Below are 17,640 nucleotides of genomic sequence, written 5' to 3'. Positions count from 1 at the left end.
AACCTAGGACGCTTTTCCCTTCGAAAGTGGAAGGGCAGACCCTGGAGTTGGCCCGTACGTTCTGTTATCTAATTGGTCGAATTACGGTCACTTCGCCCCATAATCGAAGTCACTTCGCCCCATACAAAAGTCACTTCGCCCCATACAGAAGTTACTTCGCTCCAAGTAAGAAATTAGTGAAATTTGTCGTGAACTTTTCGTTTTGATGTTGGAGTTGGACTGATTTTGAACTTAAGACTTATGTTAGTTCAGATTATTAACTAATGCAGCTTCCAGTCGAGTTCGCTTAAATTCGCTTGGTAACACTAAAATATAATTTCGGTCGATTACTTTCCTCAACACGAATTCTTATACGTTGTAATCCCTCAAAAACCCGTTAATGCACGGGGTCAATACTTAAAGTGCCCTGGTTAGTTCTTATCGTTATCGGCCTCATAGTTTTGCTTACTCGAGAGACGACATTCGGTGAATGTCGTCTCTCTTTTACCGCGCGTGATTCGTTGAAAACTTGCCATGACAACGCAGCAATGACGTACGCTTCAAATTTCAGGACTTTAATTTACAGCGATGAAGCACCGCTAATCTTTTACTTTGTTCTTATTCTTTTACTTTAAACAATAATTTTAGAAAAGGGAGCTTTTGGAAAAGATTACGAGTTTCAATAAAGATAAGCTTGCATGAGTTATTCGGCTTTTTCTAGCATATTATATTTTTATCAAAAGAATTGTCATGTTTTTAATGCATCAGTCAATTCCAGCAGTGCCCATCTCCCCCCCCCCCCCCCCCGGGCTAACCCCTGGGCATAAGCATTTTTTTTTTAACTAGTGAGACAATCTCAGATAGTGCAGAGCGCAATTGATAGCTCTGATACAGTAGTCCCATAAGTACTCACCCCTGCTCTGTTCACTTCCGGTTTGTGTCTACCTTGGTAGTCTGCTACGGCTTTTCCCCTTTGTAGTGTGTATGTTTCAAGGTTGTATTTTTATTCAAGGTCCAAACATTACGCACAAATTAATTACTACTGGTGCTTTAAGTTGATTTTCGTTCATTTTAAATTCAACAATACGCTGAAGCAGCAAACGTGACAATTTAGCTCTTCACGCCAACGTTGTAACTTGATACTTTTGTTTTCCTCGCAAAGCCATGTAATATGAAACCCCTGTTTTCTCCAAAACATACGGAAGATGTCCGTGTTTTTTGGAGATAAATGAAAGAAAGTTAAATATCTGATGTAGTGATGAAGAAACGGAACAGAGACGATGTTTTACTAAAAATGCAAATTTTTACCGATGAACAAGAACTAATTTAATTATCAGATGGTCACGAAATACCACTTTCTTTTTCTGTTGCCACCTTTGTTGTTAACAATAAAACAATTCAAAATTAACACACAACGATATTGATGGCTGAGAAGCTTTTCAACGAAAAGTATTGAAGATAAACAGCGCTACTCGGGCCGATATGAATGAGTCTCCTCAAAGACTGATTAAATTAATTTGAACTTTCATTAGGTGCCACGGCGTCTGCAGCAATATTTGAGCATTTTGCTGGTTTCTTTTGTTACAAATTTACAATTTGCGGAGTATTAAAGCCACTAACTTGAGAACTTTTTGGTCTCTCTTACAGACACAATTAAGGCAAGAAATAAACAAGTCGCTAAGGAGAAGCAATATATTTGAACCCTGACAAGCACACTATTGTAGATTGAAAACAGCAGATGATATTTGTTGAACCGACCTGTTTGTAATTCTAAAAGCTACGCAGCCACAGTAACGTTTCACTTTTGCAAAAAAAAAAAAGGGACAACTGGCGCTACCTGAAAAATAACTGCCGTCCTTGGTCACATGACACGATATATAAAATACTGCGTGTAAAGATAGTGTATAACACTAACAATGCTAGAACGCATGCGTCTTACATGTTGAGCTCTACCATAAGGAAAACCACTCAACATTTGTGCGTGATTCCGTATGCAATGTATCCTTCACCTAATATAGAAGCCACGAACCCTAACTAATCTACGCATGCGTTAAGGGCAAATTAGTTTTGTTCTAAGGAGAATGGTACCACAAGGAGAGCGAGGGGTTACCTGAAACAAATATATAGCTTTGCGATGTTCAAAGTTAAGCTACGGCGATGGAATGTGTTTTACGTAGAGTACACATGTACCTTTCCCACCCTACTCCCACTACTTCCTTGCCTCTAGACTAATTAATTAATTGAAATTAATTAATTAAACAAACATTAAAGTTTACACCTTAGCGCCATAGGGCCATAGTGCCATAGTGCCATAGTGCCATAGCGCCATAGCGCCATAGCGCCATAGCGCCTTAGTTCCTTAGCGGCAGGCAACCCCCATAACCATCCCAATAGTGCACTCTGCACTAAAAATGGGCAAATTCCCCGGGGTGGGGACACATAAGCTGTCTAAATGCCCCGGGGTGGGGACGAAGAAAGAGGGTAAATGCCCCACCCCCGGGATCTGTATTCTATGTATTCTATGTACTGCATTGTTGATCATTGCTTTTATTTTATTTGGTGGCTCCTAAAGGAGCCGTTTGAGTTTTTGTTTGTTTGGTTTATCGGCCTAGTCCCTCGGTGCATTCAGGTAAGAGCAGGGTTTCAGCAACCGCTTGGCTGACCGTTCGTTGGCCTTGTATTCGTCCCACAAGTCGAACAGTTTGGTCTGGAGGTCGCGGTACTTTCGTTGCTGGATTCTTTTGAGTTTCCTGTCAGAAACAAGGCGGATCTGCAGGGCAGTAAGTTTGGCCTCCCTGCGTATGGACAGGCAGGTAGCACAGCGCCAGTCGATGGAAGCACCAGTTTGCACAGCAAAACGGTAACCACACTGGGAGATTCCCGTTCCACAAGTACGATGTTGGCAACGAAAACAACCATCACATTGGAGGCCTTGCTGACGTGCTCGTACTGATTCTGGCTAAGGTCGTGTTCCGAATTTTCAAATAAACAAGTCTTTGAAAGGTCGGCGCGTTGTGCCAAAAAAAAGCCTCGAATTGAAAAGTCTTGAATTGGCATAAGTTCACACATTACGCGTGGGTACGTGGGTACGTGTGGCAAGGAAACAACAATAGTCTTCATTAACAGAAGTTCTGTACAACTACACGCGCAATAAATCAAATACATTTAGACTCAATAAAAAAGGTTTTGAGGGCAGTTTATTAAACAACGCGCGTAAAGCCGTGGATGGTTTTCAAAGTTTTTCAAATACGATCGGCCATCGATCGATCAACGGACTTTGTTTGACTTGTTGCTATGGAAGTGCTACAAGTGAACACTAAACAACGCGCGTAATCAAACAAAGATATTTGGACACAATCGCACTATAACTACGCCAAGATCTCGCTCGCTTTTTAAGTCCTTTAACTACGAACATGTTTAATAGAAGGTTTTTATATGCAATTTATACTCTACAGGGTTACAGTTTTTGAAATTCGATCGGCCATCGATCAACGAGCGCGAATTACCAACGAGTGCATTAACAACATCGGCATTGCGTGGGGGACAAAGAGAGATTGGGGCGAGTGAAACTAGCTATTACAAACATGTCATCAACATCGCATTTATAAATGGAACGACTATAACATCAGTTAGGCAAAGAGAGACAATATTGTAAGCATATATACACTTTAATTATATCATGGAGCGAAGTAACTTCTGTATGGGGCGAAGTGACTTCGATTATGGGGCGAAGTGACTGGGGGCGAAATGACCATGGGGCGAAGTGACCATTGGTCCCTTGATAATATGATCCAAATAAAGTAATTCAGGAAGAATAAATTTCGATGGGGAAAATGTCGGCGACGTCAACCCCCCAAACGAAATCTGCTCAAAATTATTTGAGGAAATTGTATTCGTTTTATTTTATTTCTTTGTTTGTTTGTTTGCATTTACCATTTTTTTCTCCTTGGCTTTTCCCGCCCTTCCGAAACTTTAAAGGAAAAAGCACCCTCGGGACGAGTTTGGAGTGTTCTATTTCCGAACGGGAAACTCCCTTGAAATAAAGGGCCTCTTAACGTTCTAATATGCAGGACCTTGTTATTTACATAAAGGATAAAGGTTAATCCGAGTAACTGCATTAATAAAGACAGCAGATGCAAGGAGAATTAGTGATATTACATTTCGGATTTATTCTATACCATCTTCAGACTCAATTATACAAGATTCATTGCCTGGTAGATTTACTAACTAATTTAAATAAATCGTTCTCTACCGAGTCATGTAGACTACTGACTAATTGACATTAAAATGTCGAGTGCTAGAAAATCGCAATACCATAATAACTGACTGACTGACTTACTCACTGCCTTACTAATTAATTGATCACTCAATTGATTTACAGTCAATCAATCATTGATTGTACAATATGTGATGATGTGTATTGGACAAATTTGACGAGAACTGTGGAAAGCCCTGATCACCCTGTTATCATTCAATTACTTATTCTGAACCATGTTGGCTTCAGTTATTTTAAAACTACCAGGTATATCATGGCAAGCAATCAGATACTAATCACTTTAGATGTAAAAAAAAATTGAAAATGATAATCATTTGATTCAGATGCCACATTGCTAGTACTAATTCTAAAACTTAAAACCTGAACTACAGTACTAATATTTCAACTAAAAATGTTTTCAATTCAGTCATCAAAATATCACTTTTGTGATTTCAAGTGATATAATTCTACAAATATACTAATATTATTGGTCGTAAAAACTGTGCAATAAAGAACTTTATGCCAAGTAAAAATTCTAATAAATACCTCTGTGTGAAAACCAAGTACAGATGTAGCATGATACCAGGGAGAGGGGAGGGGTACCCCCTTATATGGGATATACAGGTATGTGTGGCCCCAAAGGGTACGGTTTTTCAGCAGTTTTGGTATCAGGGTATCGATTCTGGCCATTTTGAATAGGGTATGGTTTTTTGCACTCTAGCCTTGATATCAGTATGTTTTCAACATTAGAAGCTACTTTTTCATCATTATCGATAAGACCATCAATGAAAGCCCATGACAAATTATGCTTACGGCAATTTAACATTGGTCTGAACACAATTGCAGATTTTCGTCATCAATAGGGTAAGGATTTTGGGAAGCCAGCCGCACATCCCCACCCAGTTTTTCTGGTAGTAACCCCTCCTGGTGTGATTCTTACTAATCAATTGCTATACTTTTTCTTGATTTAATGAGGCCTATTAGTAAAATAATATCATTACAACAACAAACTCCGATTCATAAATTCGTTTGAAGGTAAACAATAGACACTTTCCGTTCAACCAAGAATTCTGGAACTTTTGAAACAGGAGCATGTGATGGTTATGTAAATTTCCCTGAAAGATTTCCAGAAAAGCCGAAAATTTCTAAAATTAATTTGGGTACATGTATTTCTCTTTTCCGGAAATTCCAGAATATGCTTTTCCATTTGCCACTGGAAAGGTCTGGAAAATCAAACTAGCATGCTTGTAGGTCAAATGGAAAGTGCCCAACAAGAACCGGTCTCGACTTTGAGTGATTTACACCCAGTGCTTGAATTTGCCAGTTGCACAAGTCAACAGTACATTTAAAAAGAAATGCCAATGTCAGAAATGGAAAATGGAAATTTAAATGGCAGTTGTGAAGTTTTCAAAGATTGATACTGTAGGTTGCTGGATGAGAAGTTCTGCTGCCATTTAATATAGAAACTATCGAAATTCCACTTGAGATTTCCCCGTAAAAACATGATCACATCTACACTGTGAATTCCAGCAAACCAACGGCTACAAGCATCACAACATGACAGAATATGGCAGCAACAGTTGTAGTCCCAGATGCTGTGAACAATGAAAAATAATAATAATAATAATAATAATAATAATGATGATGACGATAATAATAATAATAATAATAATAATAATAATAAATACGCATCAATTTTTTTAAATATTAATCTTGGACCCTTATACATATTTTGGTACTGGAATTCTCAATTTTGTAAACCAAAGTACACTAATAAAACAATTAGTCAAAAAGGAAACTAACCAACACAGTTGAAGCCATCTCCACTAAACCCTTCCTTGCAGTTGCAACTGTAGGAACCCGGTAAATTAACGCAATATGCCTCCTTCGAACACTTGGCATCTCCTTGTGCACATTCATCAATATCTTGATTTTAAAAAGAGAAAATATACATGTAATCAATGTCTTTGAACCCCAGCTTCACTGTGAGTCCAAATTTAAGTTGTTTAAAGGCAACTTAACAAAGTTGAGTATGGGATGAGGGCATTGCTGATGAACAGGGAGTTAGTAATTGATGTTTCTCTCCAAGCAGTTCGAGTAAGGGTTAGCAGTTGCAGTCTTTACTGTCCACAACACTTTGCTATTGGCCTGCTACTTGGGGTCTTTTCCTAAGCGATGATCAGTGGTTATCTCTTTTTTACAGGCTTGATTTACATGTACATGTACATCTTGCACCTACAGTAATCAGTAGTCAGTCTCCAGAAATGCTGGTCTCTTAATCTTTGGCACGGTTGACAATTCAAATGAAAGCTATTTATTAATAAGCCAGAGAATGAAACACTGCCTCTAGTGAACACTTTACTGATGAAATAATCAGAAATCAAACTAAGGGTTGGGGCAAAATAATTGCTAACCATCACAAGTGAAGCCATTTCCACTGTAACCATTCTTGCAGCTGCACTTGTATGAACCAAATGTATTAGTACAAGTTGCATTTTTTGAGCACTTGGCAGTTCCTTGTGTACATTCATTGATATCTACATGTACAAACAAAACAACTAGTTGTTAGGAAATTTAATTATAGAATGATGTGTAAATATCATTAATCAAAGGAGACCTATGGCCAAACTCATGGATTAGGTAATCTAGAGATGACACATATTGGTGAACTTGCAATTACTGGTGTATTATTAAATGCTGTTAAAACAAGCTGGGTTTGTATCGTGCAAGGTCGCACTCAACTCACAAAATGTAGGCTTTTTTTGCACACATATCACAGACATACGTCCAGAATAGCTAGGGTGGCAAAATTGCAGCAGAACATGGAGTGGTAAAGGCTAAGGGTTCTTGGGTCACAGAGGACACTCCTGTCCAACAAATCATAGAGTACTCTTCCCCCTCCCCCCCCCCCCCCTCTTCCCTCACACCCAGATCTTGATGTTGATCTGCCTCCTGGAAAAATTGGCATGTACTCAAGTCGTACAAGCTCACAAACGTTTTTCATTGCATTTCATTCTAGGTTATAGGTAAGGTTTCTTATGAGACAGCACTTCTTTTCCAATGTGGAACCGCTTGTCTCTATATATATTGCACATAAAATACATCAAAATAAATAGACTCTTTTGCAAGCATTTTCAGTGTTGATCTGACAAATCTGTTGACCATAAATATGTGTTCCAACAATAATAATAACAGCTTTATTAAAGTGCCAATGTATTTAGTATTAACTAATGATTGGGGACAAGCTCACAGGGGGTTTCTTTCCCTTTGTTATCTTTTCAATCAGGAAGCAAAAGTGTAAACAAAAGACAGGGTAAAAATCATTGAAGCTTATCAAAATCAAGTATTTGGGAGTTTCTTTCCAAGTTTATGTGCATTTCACATCCCACTTAGAGTTCAGATCAATGTACTAAAATAAACAAGACAAGTATAGAGAACACAACTTTAATCTAAACTTAACTCGATGCCGGTTGAACATGGACAACTCAATATGAAAAATGTAAGTGTTTAAACTGCAAAGCGGTGAATGAAGGTCCTGCTTGATCGAATGTTGGATCTCACAGCAGATCTATTCAGCCAAACTTGATAAGTAAAACAATAATACGTCACTACTGCAAGGTTGACACAACGTTGTAGAGTTAAAACAATATTTCGGCTGGCCTCAGGTTTAGATGTTACTAAATTATAAAAATGAAATTACAGTATTATACAATGGTGCCGATGTTTGTCTTGTATTCAATGGCTGTTTCGTTCATTAAAAGTTGTTCGTTTTGCTCATATAAGCTTATTAAGGTCGAGGAATAAGACACATTCTCATCAAAGCTTACCACATTAGCTTTTCAGGTCACTTTCCAGCAAACAAATACACATCTCCTGGTCATTTTGAATGCCTGGACGACTCAAATGCTCCTGAAATTCAGCCTTCAAGTTGGCCATAGTACTAGTTCGAACATTCAAAGTCAACTCCACTTCAATTTAGCGAAACACCTAATATTAATGGTTGTGTAAAAGCTACAAAGTCATCAATATTCGGGCTGGAATGATGCACACATTGAGTAGTAGGCTCGCACTGACTGCATGGTTGCTATTCCAATATGGCGTTGGGCTTGGTTACTATTCCAACATGGCATCGGACTCGGGTGCTCTCGTTTGGGCTGACTAATTACGAGCAGCGTCTACACCTGAGTGAGTGAGTGAGTGAGTGAGTGACAGATTTGCATATCGGAGTCCCCGCAACAAACACGTTTCTACACTTCGCGTATCCACGAGTTTAAAAACCTACTGAAAACCTACTGAAAACCTACATGTTTTCAGGCTTTTAGCTAGGATTCGAAAAGTGGGCATCCACAGGGCTTGACACTAACTTTCCAACTCACTAGTCTAGTGGCTAGTGATAACTTAGATGTTACTAGCCAAAACTGTTTCTTACTAGCCAAGCGTTGTGGTTGGCCACCTCATTACATGAAATTTTTGCGACACCTTTATTTCAAATTTGGGTGTGCGCATATTTCGCGACACTTAAATTCAGCAATTTTGCAAAAATTTTGTATTTTGAATCACTTTAACTTGCGTTTTTGAGTAACACAACATTTATTTCCTTGGCAATGTTACTGAAACATGTCTTTGAATTTAGTAAACTGACTTTATCAGGTACAATAATGTCAAATGTAACAAAAATGCAATGGTGGTACTACATGTCAACAGTAACATAATGTGTTATGTTCCTGATACTTACTTGTTCACGTCACTTTAATTTCGCGATTTTTTTTAAATTGCGAAATTTGCAAAATTAACGCCTTGTGAAAATTTCAGGTAGGTCCAATAACAGCAGAATTACTAGCAAGACTGGAAAGCAAAACGCAAGTGACTCTCTTTAGTACACAATGTTGGTAGTTTTACTGCACTTTAACTCTTTTCAAAAAAGTTCCAGTTCCCAAAAAGACTTTCAGGACTCTGTTTTTCTTTGAGACTTCCTTGGAAAAACATCGAGACCCCCAAAACATCACTGTAAAAACTGTCAACTTGACTTCTTCACAGACAGGCACCATAGAAATGTTTCAAAAGCAAAACAACTATCTGAACAGTACTGTAAACTGTTGTTGGTGAAATTTGACTGCTAAAAACGGCTGATTTGAATGTCAAAGGAAATAAATCTTTCTCATCTAATTATTTCTGTAATGGTAAGTTTGTAAGTATGCATACAATGACAAATCACCCATGTATTGTTACGCTAAATGAAAGGTTATCCCTTTACAGTTCTGTACTATTTTGTGCATGAAAAAAATTGCGAAACTAAAAAGAGCATTGCATTTTTGATTTGTGCTTTCAGAAAATGCTGTCTTGTTTGTCAAATATTTCTTTCAACAAAATTAAAATGTTCAGTTCCTAGTTTACATACCACCCAGCGAAAAGTAGACAAACTTAAATTTGCATACATGCCGAACACCACATGCCCGTTAGCATGATAATGTCCACAATGAAATTCTGACCTTGTTTCCGAGAAAAGTGTAAACTTTGTGTTTGTCTCTCTTGAGGAAGACAGAAACTAGTTCAGCCAATTTCATTTTGTTGACTAGCCAAAGTGGCTGGTGGAAATTGAAAACCTACTAGCCAAAACTAAATTTCTACTAGTCTGTGGCTAGTTGGCTACCGTTATTGTCAAGCCCTGCATCCAAAATGCACTATAGGGCCTGCTCAAATGAACAATTTATAAAGCAACATATGAAAAATAAAACAATTTTCTTTGAAAAGTGGCCATCCACAGGACAGCTGGCAGCCATCTGGCTAAAAGCCTGCATGTCTTGCACCCCTGGTGCTTATACCACTCTCCCTGCGCATTATTTATCCAACGAATGCTCTTCTACCGCTCCTGTCCATACTTTTCTCCCACATCTCTAGATCTTCTCATACATACATAACTGTATGTTAATTTGTTTGCCAGGTTGTCGCTTAATGTGTTTTTTTAAATCAGGTATCCTTACAAAGGGAACCGTTAGTACCAATCAGTTAATATCAAGTCATTCAAGGCAGTTAATATACAGTGTACCCCCGGGGGGAAGGGGGGGGGGGTACTTTGGGAATTTCTGGGTGGGGATGTGCAGCTGGGACCCTGGAACCCTTAGCCTATACCAGAGCTAGTTCAGCTGAATTTTGCTACCCTATACTAGTCAGAGTAATTTCCCCAAATCCCCCAATCTTTTGACACTGTTGAGGCTGATTTGCATAAATTTAAACTTGCCGATTTGATTTTTTTATATTTTTGAGTGGCAATCCCTGGTTTCCTTAGTCTAGATAAAATCTTCAACCAACTAGTCAGTTTTGTGAAAAATGATACCCTATTCTAGACCCAAATGCTCTGATTTACATACCCTATCCTAGAGTAAACTACTTGAAAACCATACCCTTCACAGTGGCACATACCTATATAGCCCATATATGGCAGTGCCCCCCCCCCCCCCCCCAGGAGTGTACCTAGTATTTTCTTTTAACATGCATCTATATTTGTACATGCTTTGATTAAAAGAAGAAAGCTTATTATAGTATTTAGGACAAATTCCCATTCTATTTGACAGAGCTGTATTCATTATTATACAATAATTACACATAGTTCATTACCTGAGTCAGAGCAAACTAAAAACTTGGTGAGGTTTTTTGCTGCAGTCACAGTATTGTACATGAAGCCAAGATTATCATCCCTTGAAGCTGTCAAATAGTTATCACAATTAGAACTAGATTGGCAGCTAAATAGTGGGTCGCGTTGATAGCAGGTATCTGTCAGTAGTATAGACTTGATGTTGGCATCCCAAAAACTGTTGAAAGAAATTAAAGCTCCTTTTAAAATCAATAAAATAAATCAACTTTCAAGCCCACAAAATTGAACAAACATGAGTTTCAATATTTACAAAAACTCATTATTACAAGTCATGTTTAACTTAATAAATAAAAATAATATTTAACAGACCCATGGTAATTTACTACAAAAGAAAGATGTGAAAATTTCAAAACTTGTTGCCAGTTGTTGTTCAGCAGTGCTGAACAGTACAGTTTCCGGAACCTCTCTCAGATTTCAATGTTGAATTGAGCAACTTGATCAGTAACAAATCAAGGGTTTTACTCTATCAAGAATGAACATATGTTGGACCTTGAAAAAAGTGTTGTGCAGTCGTCTTGGACAAGTAGATTTTCCTGCTGCGCAAGTAACTTTTCATTCCCACTTGCCTATAGGGAAGGGTCCAGGTATGTTGTCTGCCAATTAAACTTAAAAGAGTAAACTAAAACTTGTGCAAGGCAACCAAATTTTGCAAGCTGCTTGTCTGAAAGGCAAGCTGGAATTCATGCTTTTTTGAAGCCCTGGTGAGAAGTGTGACCCAAGCAATATAATGATGTTGACTGTAAAGATATCAACCCTTCTCCAAGCAGAGATGATCTCTGTCTCAAGAGTGAAGGTCTGAGTTTGTGCTTGAATAGCTATGCGGATTATGTATACCATATACTGATTATGTATATGTGGATTATGTAAACGGTAACCATGTTAATGTACAATGTAAAAGTCCTAAGCAACTTCAACAGTTAATACATGTATGAACTGTCCTTCATATTGTTAGTGATGCTCACCTTAATGTATCAGACTTTTCAAATGCAGTTTCTACATTTGTCAAATTTATGCCAGTTGGTTTCCCCCTGAAGTTCCACATGAAATCAAACACACGGTATTGATCATACGTTGTCTTCTTCACTTCATTAAATTGATCAACATATTTGGTCAAGAGGTCCTTTTCATCTTCTCTGCCAACCACTGCAAGATAGCTTCCTTTATTCAAGTAGAGGTCCCCTTGATCAAGAAAAAAGGTACTGAAGTAATCCTTGATGGGTTTCTCATAAATTTTCTGGCTATTGGCATCAAGGTTAAAGTTTGATATACAATCCATAATAATGGCAGTCTTGACTGATCCATGTGGAATTACAGCGTTTATATCGCTGACAAAAGCTGTGCTTCCACAGCTCTTGTTACATACAGCATGCCCTTGCTGCACATCAAAGGTTTCTGAACGATCAAATGCAACAAACAGAATGCTGTGGTTCTGCACACATCTGTCCTTTCCTGCAGGTGATAAATTACAAAGTCATAATTATCCTGGAAAGTGAGTTGCAGACACATGATCATCATACAATGTATTAATGCTGTTCATAGTAAAAATACATTGTGAACAATACAGTGCAATACAAGCTTTTTTCACAGAATTTTAGTGGCCAGCTGACCAACAAACATGTAAGTTTAGTTCAGTTGAGAATAATTCATTTCAATAGTTTAAATCCATTAATTAATAACAGTTTTCACGTTGCCAAGTTATAAACTCCCTGGTTATGGGCCCAGCTTTGGACAAGGTCCTTTAGTTTCACAATCATGACTCTCTCTACCTGTTCATGTGTATAAGTGAGTACTTGCAAATATGCTGGGGTAACCCTGCAATGGACTAGCATTTCTATCCAGGAGGGAGTAGAAATACCACTGGATGCTTCATGCAACAGAAACTGGGGCAATCTCTGCTGGTATGGGCCTCTGGCCTGATACAGGCTTTTTAATTACAGGTGTAACTAAGTATTTATCCTATATACTGGCATTTTTACCCTGCACATACATGTAATACTTACCAGTGAGATCCTCAGCTAAGGATATCAATGCAGCTAGACCAGACCCATCATTATTTACTCCTTCATGTAAAATTCCTCTTGTATCAAGGTGTGCCCCAAGGACAATGACTTCATCATTTGCTGTGTTAAAGAACTGACCTTTTAGTATTCCAATTACATTGGTACCACTGACACTCTGCAAGAAAAGAACATCAGTCAGATCAATGCTTTGCCAGATAAAGAAAAGACTTTAACATTTCAAATCAAACAAATTAATTAAATTCAGAGAATGTAATGCAATATATGTAATATAACGGTAATGTAATATAATACTTACTTACATATACTTTGATTGTTCTCTTTTATTGTATTGATCTAAAAAAATTGTACTTCATAGATAGGTAATTTCCTTTTTATTCAATTTTTAAACTCCTTGTACATAACTTTGTGGTAATTTTTAAAATCTGAATAATTTTTTATCACGTAGTCTTAATTTTACGCAGGGCCCCTTTTGATACCAGCCTACGGCTGATGGGGCTACCCTGCCTAAATAAAGATGACTTGACTTGAATGTCAGAATCTTATCTAAGGTAGCCTTTGCTGGTAGTCTCAGAGGCAGAAATGAAATACCCAAATGGTAAACAACCAATTTGCGATAACATTTTCTCATCCACTCCTCCTCCAAAGCCCCCCTCCCCCCCCCCTTCCGCAAAAAATAATAACAGAAAAAAGCTCAAAAATAAAGGTATGTACATGCCTCTCTGATGAAAAAGTATCAATAATATTGCCTTAATCAGCAGAGCCTTAATTTGGTGAAAAAAAGGAGATTGCAATTTCTAAGTTGCTGTATGCAATAAACGTATTATTTTGTAGTGTACATGCAAGACATCTATGAGAGTTATGAGGATCCAGCTGTGAACATGAATATTTATTGTCCAAAGAATCATTAAAAACAGGATATCTATGTACATCATATTAGGGAGTGGGATAACAGGATCATTACAATGAATGGGATTTAATTATAACAAGGCTCCATTATATATTATGTGAAAATTCACTCTTGAAGCATTATTTTGCCCCAAAATTAAACAGTGTTATATTACATCACTCAGCATACCACTCTAGTATAGAAAATTTAACACACTTTATGATGGTCTTCTTTCCCTTTAATTCTGTACTTCTGGAATTTCTGCTCTTTACAATGAGGATTTCTTTATGAGAAAGCAGCTCCCACAGAATGTCTCCCGTGTATACGTAGCAGGGATGCACGTTCCCTATTATAGTCCTTTTTCCATAATTATATAGTTTCAAAAATTCTGTTGTTCCCTAAAATTTTTCTTCAAAGTATCTGTTACCAGTAGTGATCTTCTTGTTCCCTCAGATTAATCCACAAATATACCTTGTTCCCTTGAAACATGTACTAAATGATCATGTTATGTACATTGCTCCCCAAAACCTTTCACAAGATGTTTGTTGTTTATTGCACTGTTTTTGAGTTGGATCTTTTTTTTTCTGAAACAACAATTTGACTTGCCAAAAATTCTCTATTTCTCCTCTGAAGCCGTCTATGATATCTTTAACCAATTTTCTTAGATGTTATATCGTGCATAAATTATCAATTAACTGTAATTATACATGTGACGAGGAAGCCCTTGACAACTTTGTCAGTCTTCCTGGCACAGTCTGCATCTTATACTGTCAAATACTTCCTTGCTTTTTGTTTTTATCTAAAGTGCCTATGAAGTAAAAAATAATTCCTGCTTGTTTGAAAGGCATTTTAAGTAAAGAAGAATGGCCTTTTCCTTCTTGGAATATATTTTTTCGTTTGAGAGATATTTACCTTTTTGAAAGGAAAGTGATGATGTCATAGGTGGTTCCACTAAAACAGCACAACACTCAATCGAAAATAACTCTAGAAATATTAAAGCAGTGTTCTTTAAACTTGGCACCAGAAATGTACATCACAAAAAAAATATAGTGACACCCTTCGTGCCATTGCCATGGCGACAGTTATACCACTGGTCTGTTTTAATTAAGACTAAAACTCAGAGAGATTTTATCTTAAACATCATCCACTCCCACCAATCTAATCGGGAGAGTTAAGACAATATGGGAAACATGTGTGTTCCGTGCAAGACCCTCTGTCCCACTTTAAAAGGTTGCAAATGGGGATATTTGGTTTTTCACAGAAAGAGAATGGAGCCAAGAGTGTTGCCATGGCAACAACATAGTAGATATAATTCTGTTTCTTTTGTGATGTACATTTCTGGTGCCAAGTTTGAAGAACACTGCTTTAATATTTCTAGAGTCATTCTCAATTGAGTGTTGTGCTGTTTTAGAGTAACCACCTATGATGTCATCACTTTCCTCATTTGCATAATACAAAAACGTGAATATCTCTAAAACAAAAAAAGATACTCCAAAAAGGAAAACGTCATTCTTCTTTACTTTAAAAAGCCTTTCAAATGAGCAGGAATTATTTTTTTCTTCATAGGCACTTTAATATTTCGTGTGGTAACCAGGGGCATACTGGCATACATTTCTGGGCACCTTAAAACAAAAATTTCCAAGGGAATCTTTAGCAGGTAACTTTCTCTGTGGTGCGTTCTCCGGGAAAAATCCCCCTGATAAAATATGGTAATAATTTATTCAATAAAATTACTCCTGACCAGCAGCTGTAGACATCTATGATATCTTCAGTACAACTTTAAACAATTTTCTCACAGGTTATCTTAGAAGTAAATTATTAAATAAATAAGCTTTTGTTAATTCTTTAGCTTACTTGCCACCTGCATCCTTGCATATAATGCTTTGCATTTACAGTCAAACCTCTCCATATGGACACCTCTCTAATACAAACACCTCTCTGATACAGACAGTTTCCTATCTACCAACAAAATTCTTATACATTTCCTCCACAAAAAACCTCTATAATACAGACCCTCTCTAAAACGGACAACAGACACTAAATCTCCACCCTAGGAAGCAAATTCATACAAATGTAATCTCTTTATTACGGACACTCTGAGGACCAGGTGTCGATAATTTGCGGTAAATTACTACATGTAGAATTACTACATTTTACATGTTACTCCAGTTACTGTTCACTGCACCTGTAAACTATTGCGACACATTTATTAAAATTGTACTTTTATAATACGGTGTGGTAAGTTCCTACTTGCAGTATTTCGTTCTGTTCCAAACTTCGTATGTACAGCATGTACACTGTAACTGAGAAGCACAAATAAAGTTAATCAGTAATTAGATTGAGAAATTCACAAGACACTCACTTTTGGGCCTGATTGTAGTTACTCAACACTCTAAACTGTCAGTGGAGACTTAAAAGTGACGTCATCATAGTGACCACTCCAATATGCACACCTCTCTAATACAGACAATTTGCTCTGTCCCTTCAGTGTCCATATTAGAGAGGTTTGACTGTAATTTCAATATTTTCTGTGATAAAGCAACTATAGTTTAGGAACAAACCTGCCCAGTTGTTGTAACACTTGTGGTGAAATTCTGCAAACTGACTGTGAGTCCGGCACTCTCAAACTTCTCCTTGACATACTGTGTTGCATTTTCCAAGTTCTGCCTAGCATCAGCTTTATAGTGATTCCGATTGCTCGCAAACTTTCGTAAATAAGTTTTATATTTCGCTTTATCTACTGTGGGAAGTCTGTCAACTGCTGAAACTGGCATCGTTTACAAGTTAGACATTTTAAATACTGTTACAACAAAAAGAAAAATGTTAAGCTTTCTATGATATAGAGGGCACATGTAAAGAAAATGGAAGGGAACAAAATCCGTTATTATCAAAAATCTGTACACTGAATTTTACCTGAACAAAATAACTTTATTACGCTTTATTAATGGCTTTTATTGGAACAGTGCCCTCATCTACATACAGGACATTCAAATTCATAAATTAAGCTTTCTACATTGCTTATTCAACATCAAAATTGAACATTCTGTACTCTCCGAGGCAGAAGCTCAACGAACTTTACGACGTAATTAGTGTTGTGTACTATAAGCACAGACACGCGTGAAATTAAAATGTGATAAATAAGGCTAAAAATCAGCAAATTTCATTTCGTGCGCGGGATGTAGGTCCCATAGCGACCACACAATTGTAATTAATACGCTTGCCCTATCGTTTTCAAATGCTACAAGACTTATCCAGTTTTGAGCACATAAACATACACGACCACATACCGGGTGTACGCTCTATATAGAATTTGCTTACACCATCGATAAAGGTTTTTTCGTTTGTCATATTTTTAAAACGTCGTTCAAAACACAAGCAACTGGAAGCACAATCGAACCATAAGCTTAAAAATAGCCGTCCTGCACCGTCGATATTTTGTCGCGTATCGGCAGGTATCAATTTGGAGCTATTTTCGAGTAACCTGCACGTTCTGCTGAGTTTCTTAGGGTAAAGGTCAACATTAAATTTACTTCAGTGCTATTAAAAGCCACACTAAGATACCAAAAGCTTACCTGCTAAAATATCGAAGAAGGCGATTGTAAGCAGAAAGAAGCTCGACTTCCAAATTCTGTCCATGTTGGATGGTTCCACCGCTCTCGAGCCAACAAAAGTTTCGAGCAATGTGCTGAATAAGCTTAACTTGATCAAATTTTCAACGTAATAAAAAGGGCAAGCTACTGCTTTGTCGGCAAAGTAAACTGAAAGATGGATGAGGAGATATACCTATATGCCCAACTAACTTGGCGACCCTTACGTTACAACAGGTTAGAGGCCTTCAGGGGTCTGG

At 37.5% G+C, this 17,640-nt stretch overlaps 1 protein-coding gene across 1 annotated transcript; it reads right to left on the bottom strand.

Annotated features, from left to right (window-relative positions):
• Nucleotides 1-2,385: 2,385 nt before the first annotated feature.
• LOC145500684 (uncharacterized) lies at nucleotides 2,386-17,497 on the bottom strand. The gene is made up of 8 exons (XM_081480209.1): nucleotides 17,366-17,497; nucleotides 16,355-16,560; nucleotides 12,887-13,061; nucleotides 11,849-12,335; nucleotides 10,850-11,043; nucleotides 6,649-6,771; nucleotides 6,038-6,160; nucleotides 2,386-5,829 (listed from the first exon to the last, which is right to left on the bottom strand). The coding sequence occupies exons 1-8, from the start codon at nucleotides 17,427-17,429 to the stop codon at nucleotides 5,747-5,749; spliced, it is 1,455 nt and encodes a 484-aa protein (XP_081336335.1). The 5' UTR covers nucleotides 17,430-17,497; the 3' UTR covers nucleotides 2,386-5,746.
• Between the last annotated feature and the right edge of the window lie 143 nt (nucleotides 17,498-17,640).

Source organism: Orbicella franksi, chromosome 10, assembly GCF_964199315.1.
Source record: "Orbicella franksi chromosome 10, jaOrbFran1.1, whole genome shotgun sequence".
NCBI classification, from domain to species: Eukaryota; Metazoa; Cnidaria; class Anthozoa; order Scleractinia; family Merulinidae; genus Orbicella; species Orbicella franksi.
This window is presented reverse-complemented; position numbering and strand designations above follow the sequence as displayed.

Bases quoted from the DNA above. Each gene is read 5' to 3' on its own strand.
- LOC145500684 (XM_081480209.1), bottom strand. From the start codon at position 17,429: ATGGACAGAATTTGGAAGTCGAGCTTCTTTCTGCTTACAATCGCCTTC. The intron at 16,561-17,365 runs GTAAGCTTTTGG...AAACGATGCCAG, and splicing joins CTTCTTCGATATTTTAGCAG to TTTCAGCAGTTGACAGACTT. The intron at 11,044-11,848 runs GTGAGCATCACT...TTCTTTCAACAG, and splicing joins GAAAAGTCTGATACATTAAG to TTTTTGGGATGCCAACATCA.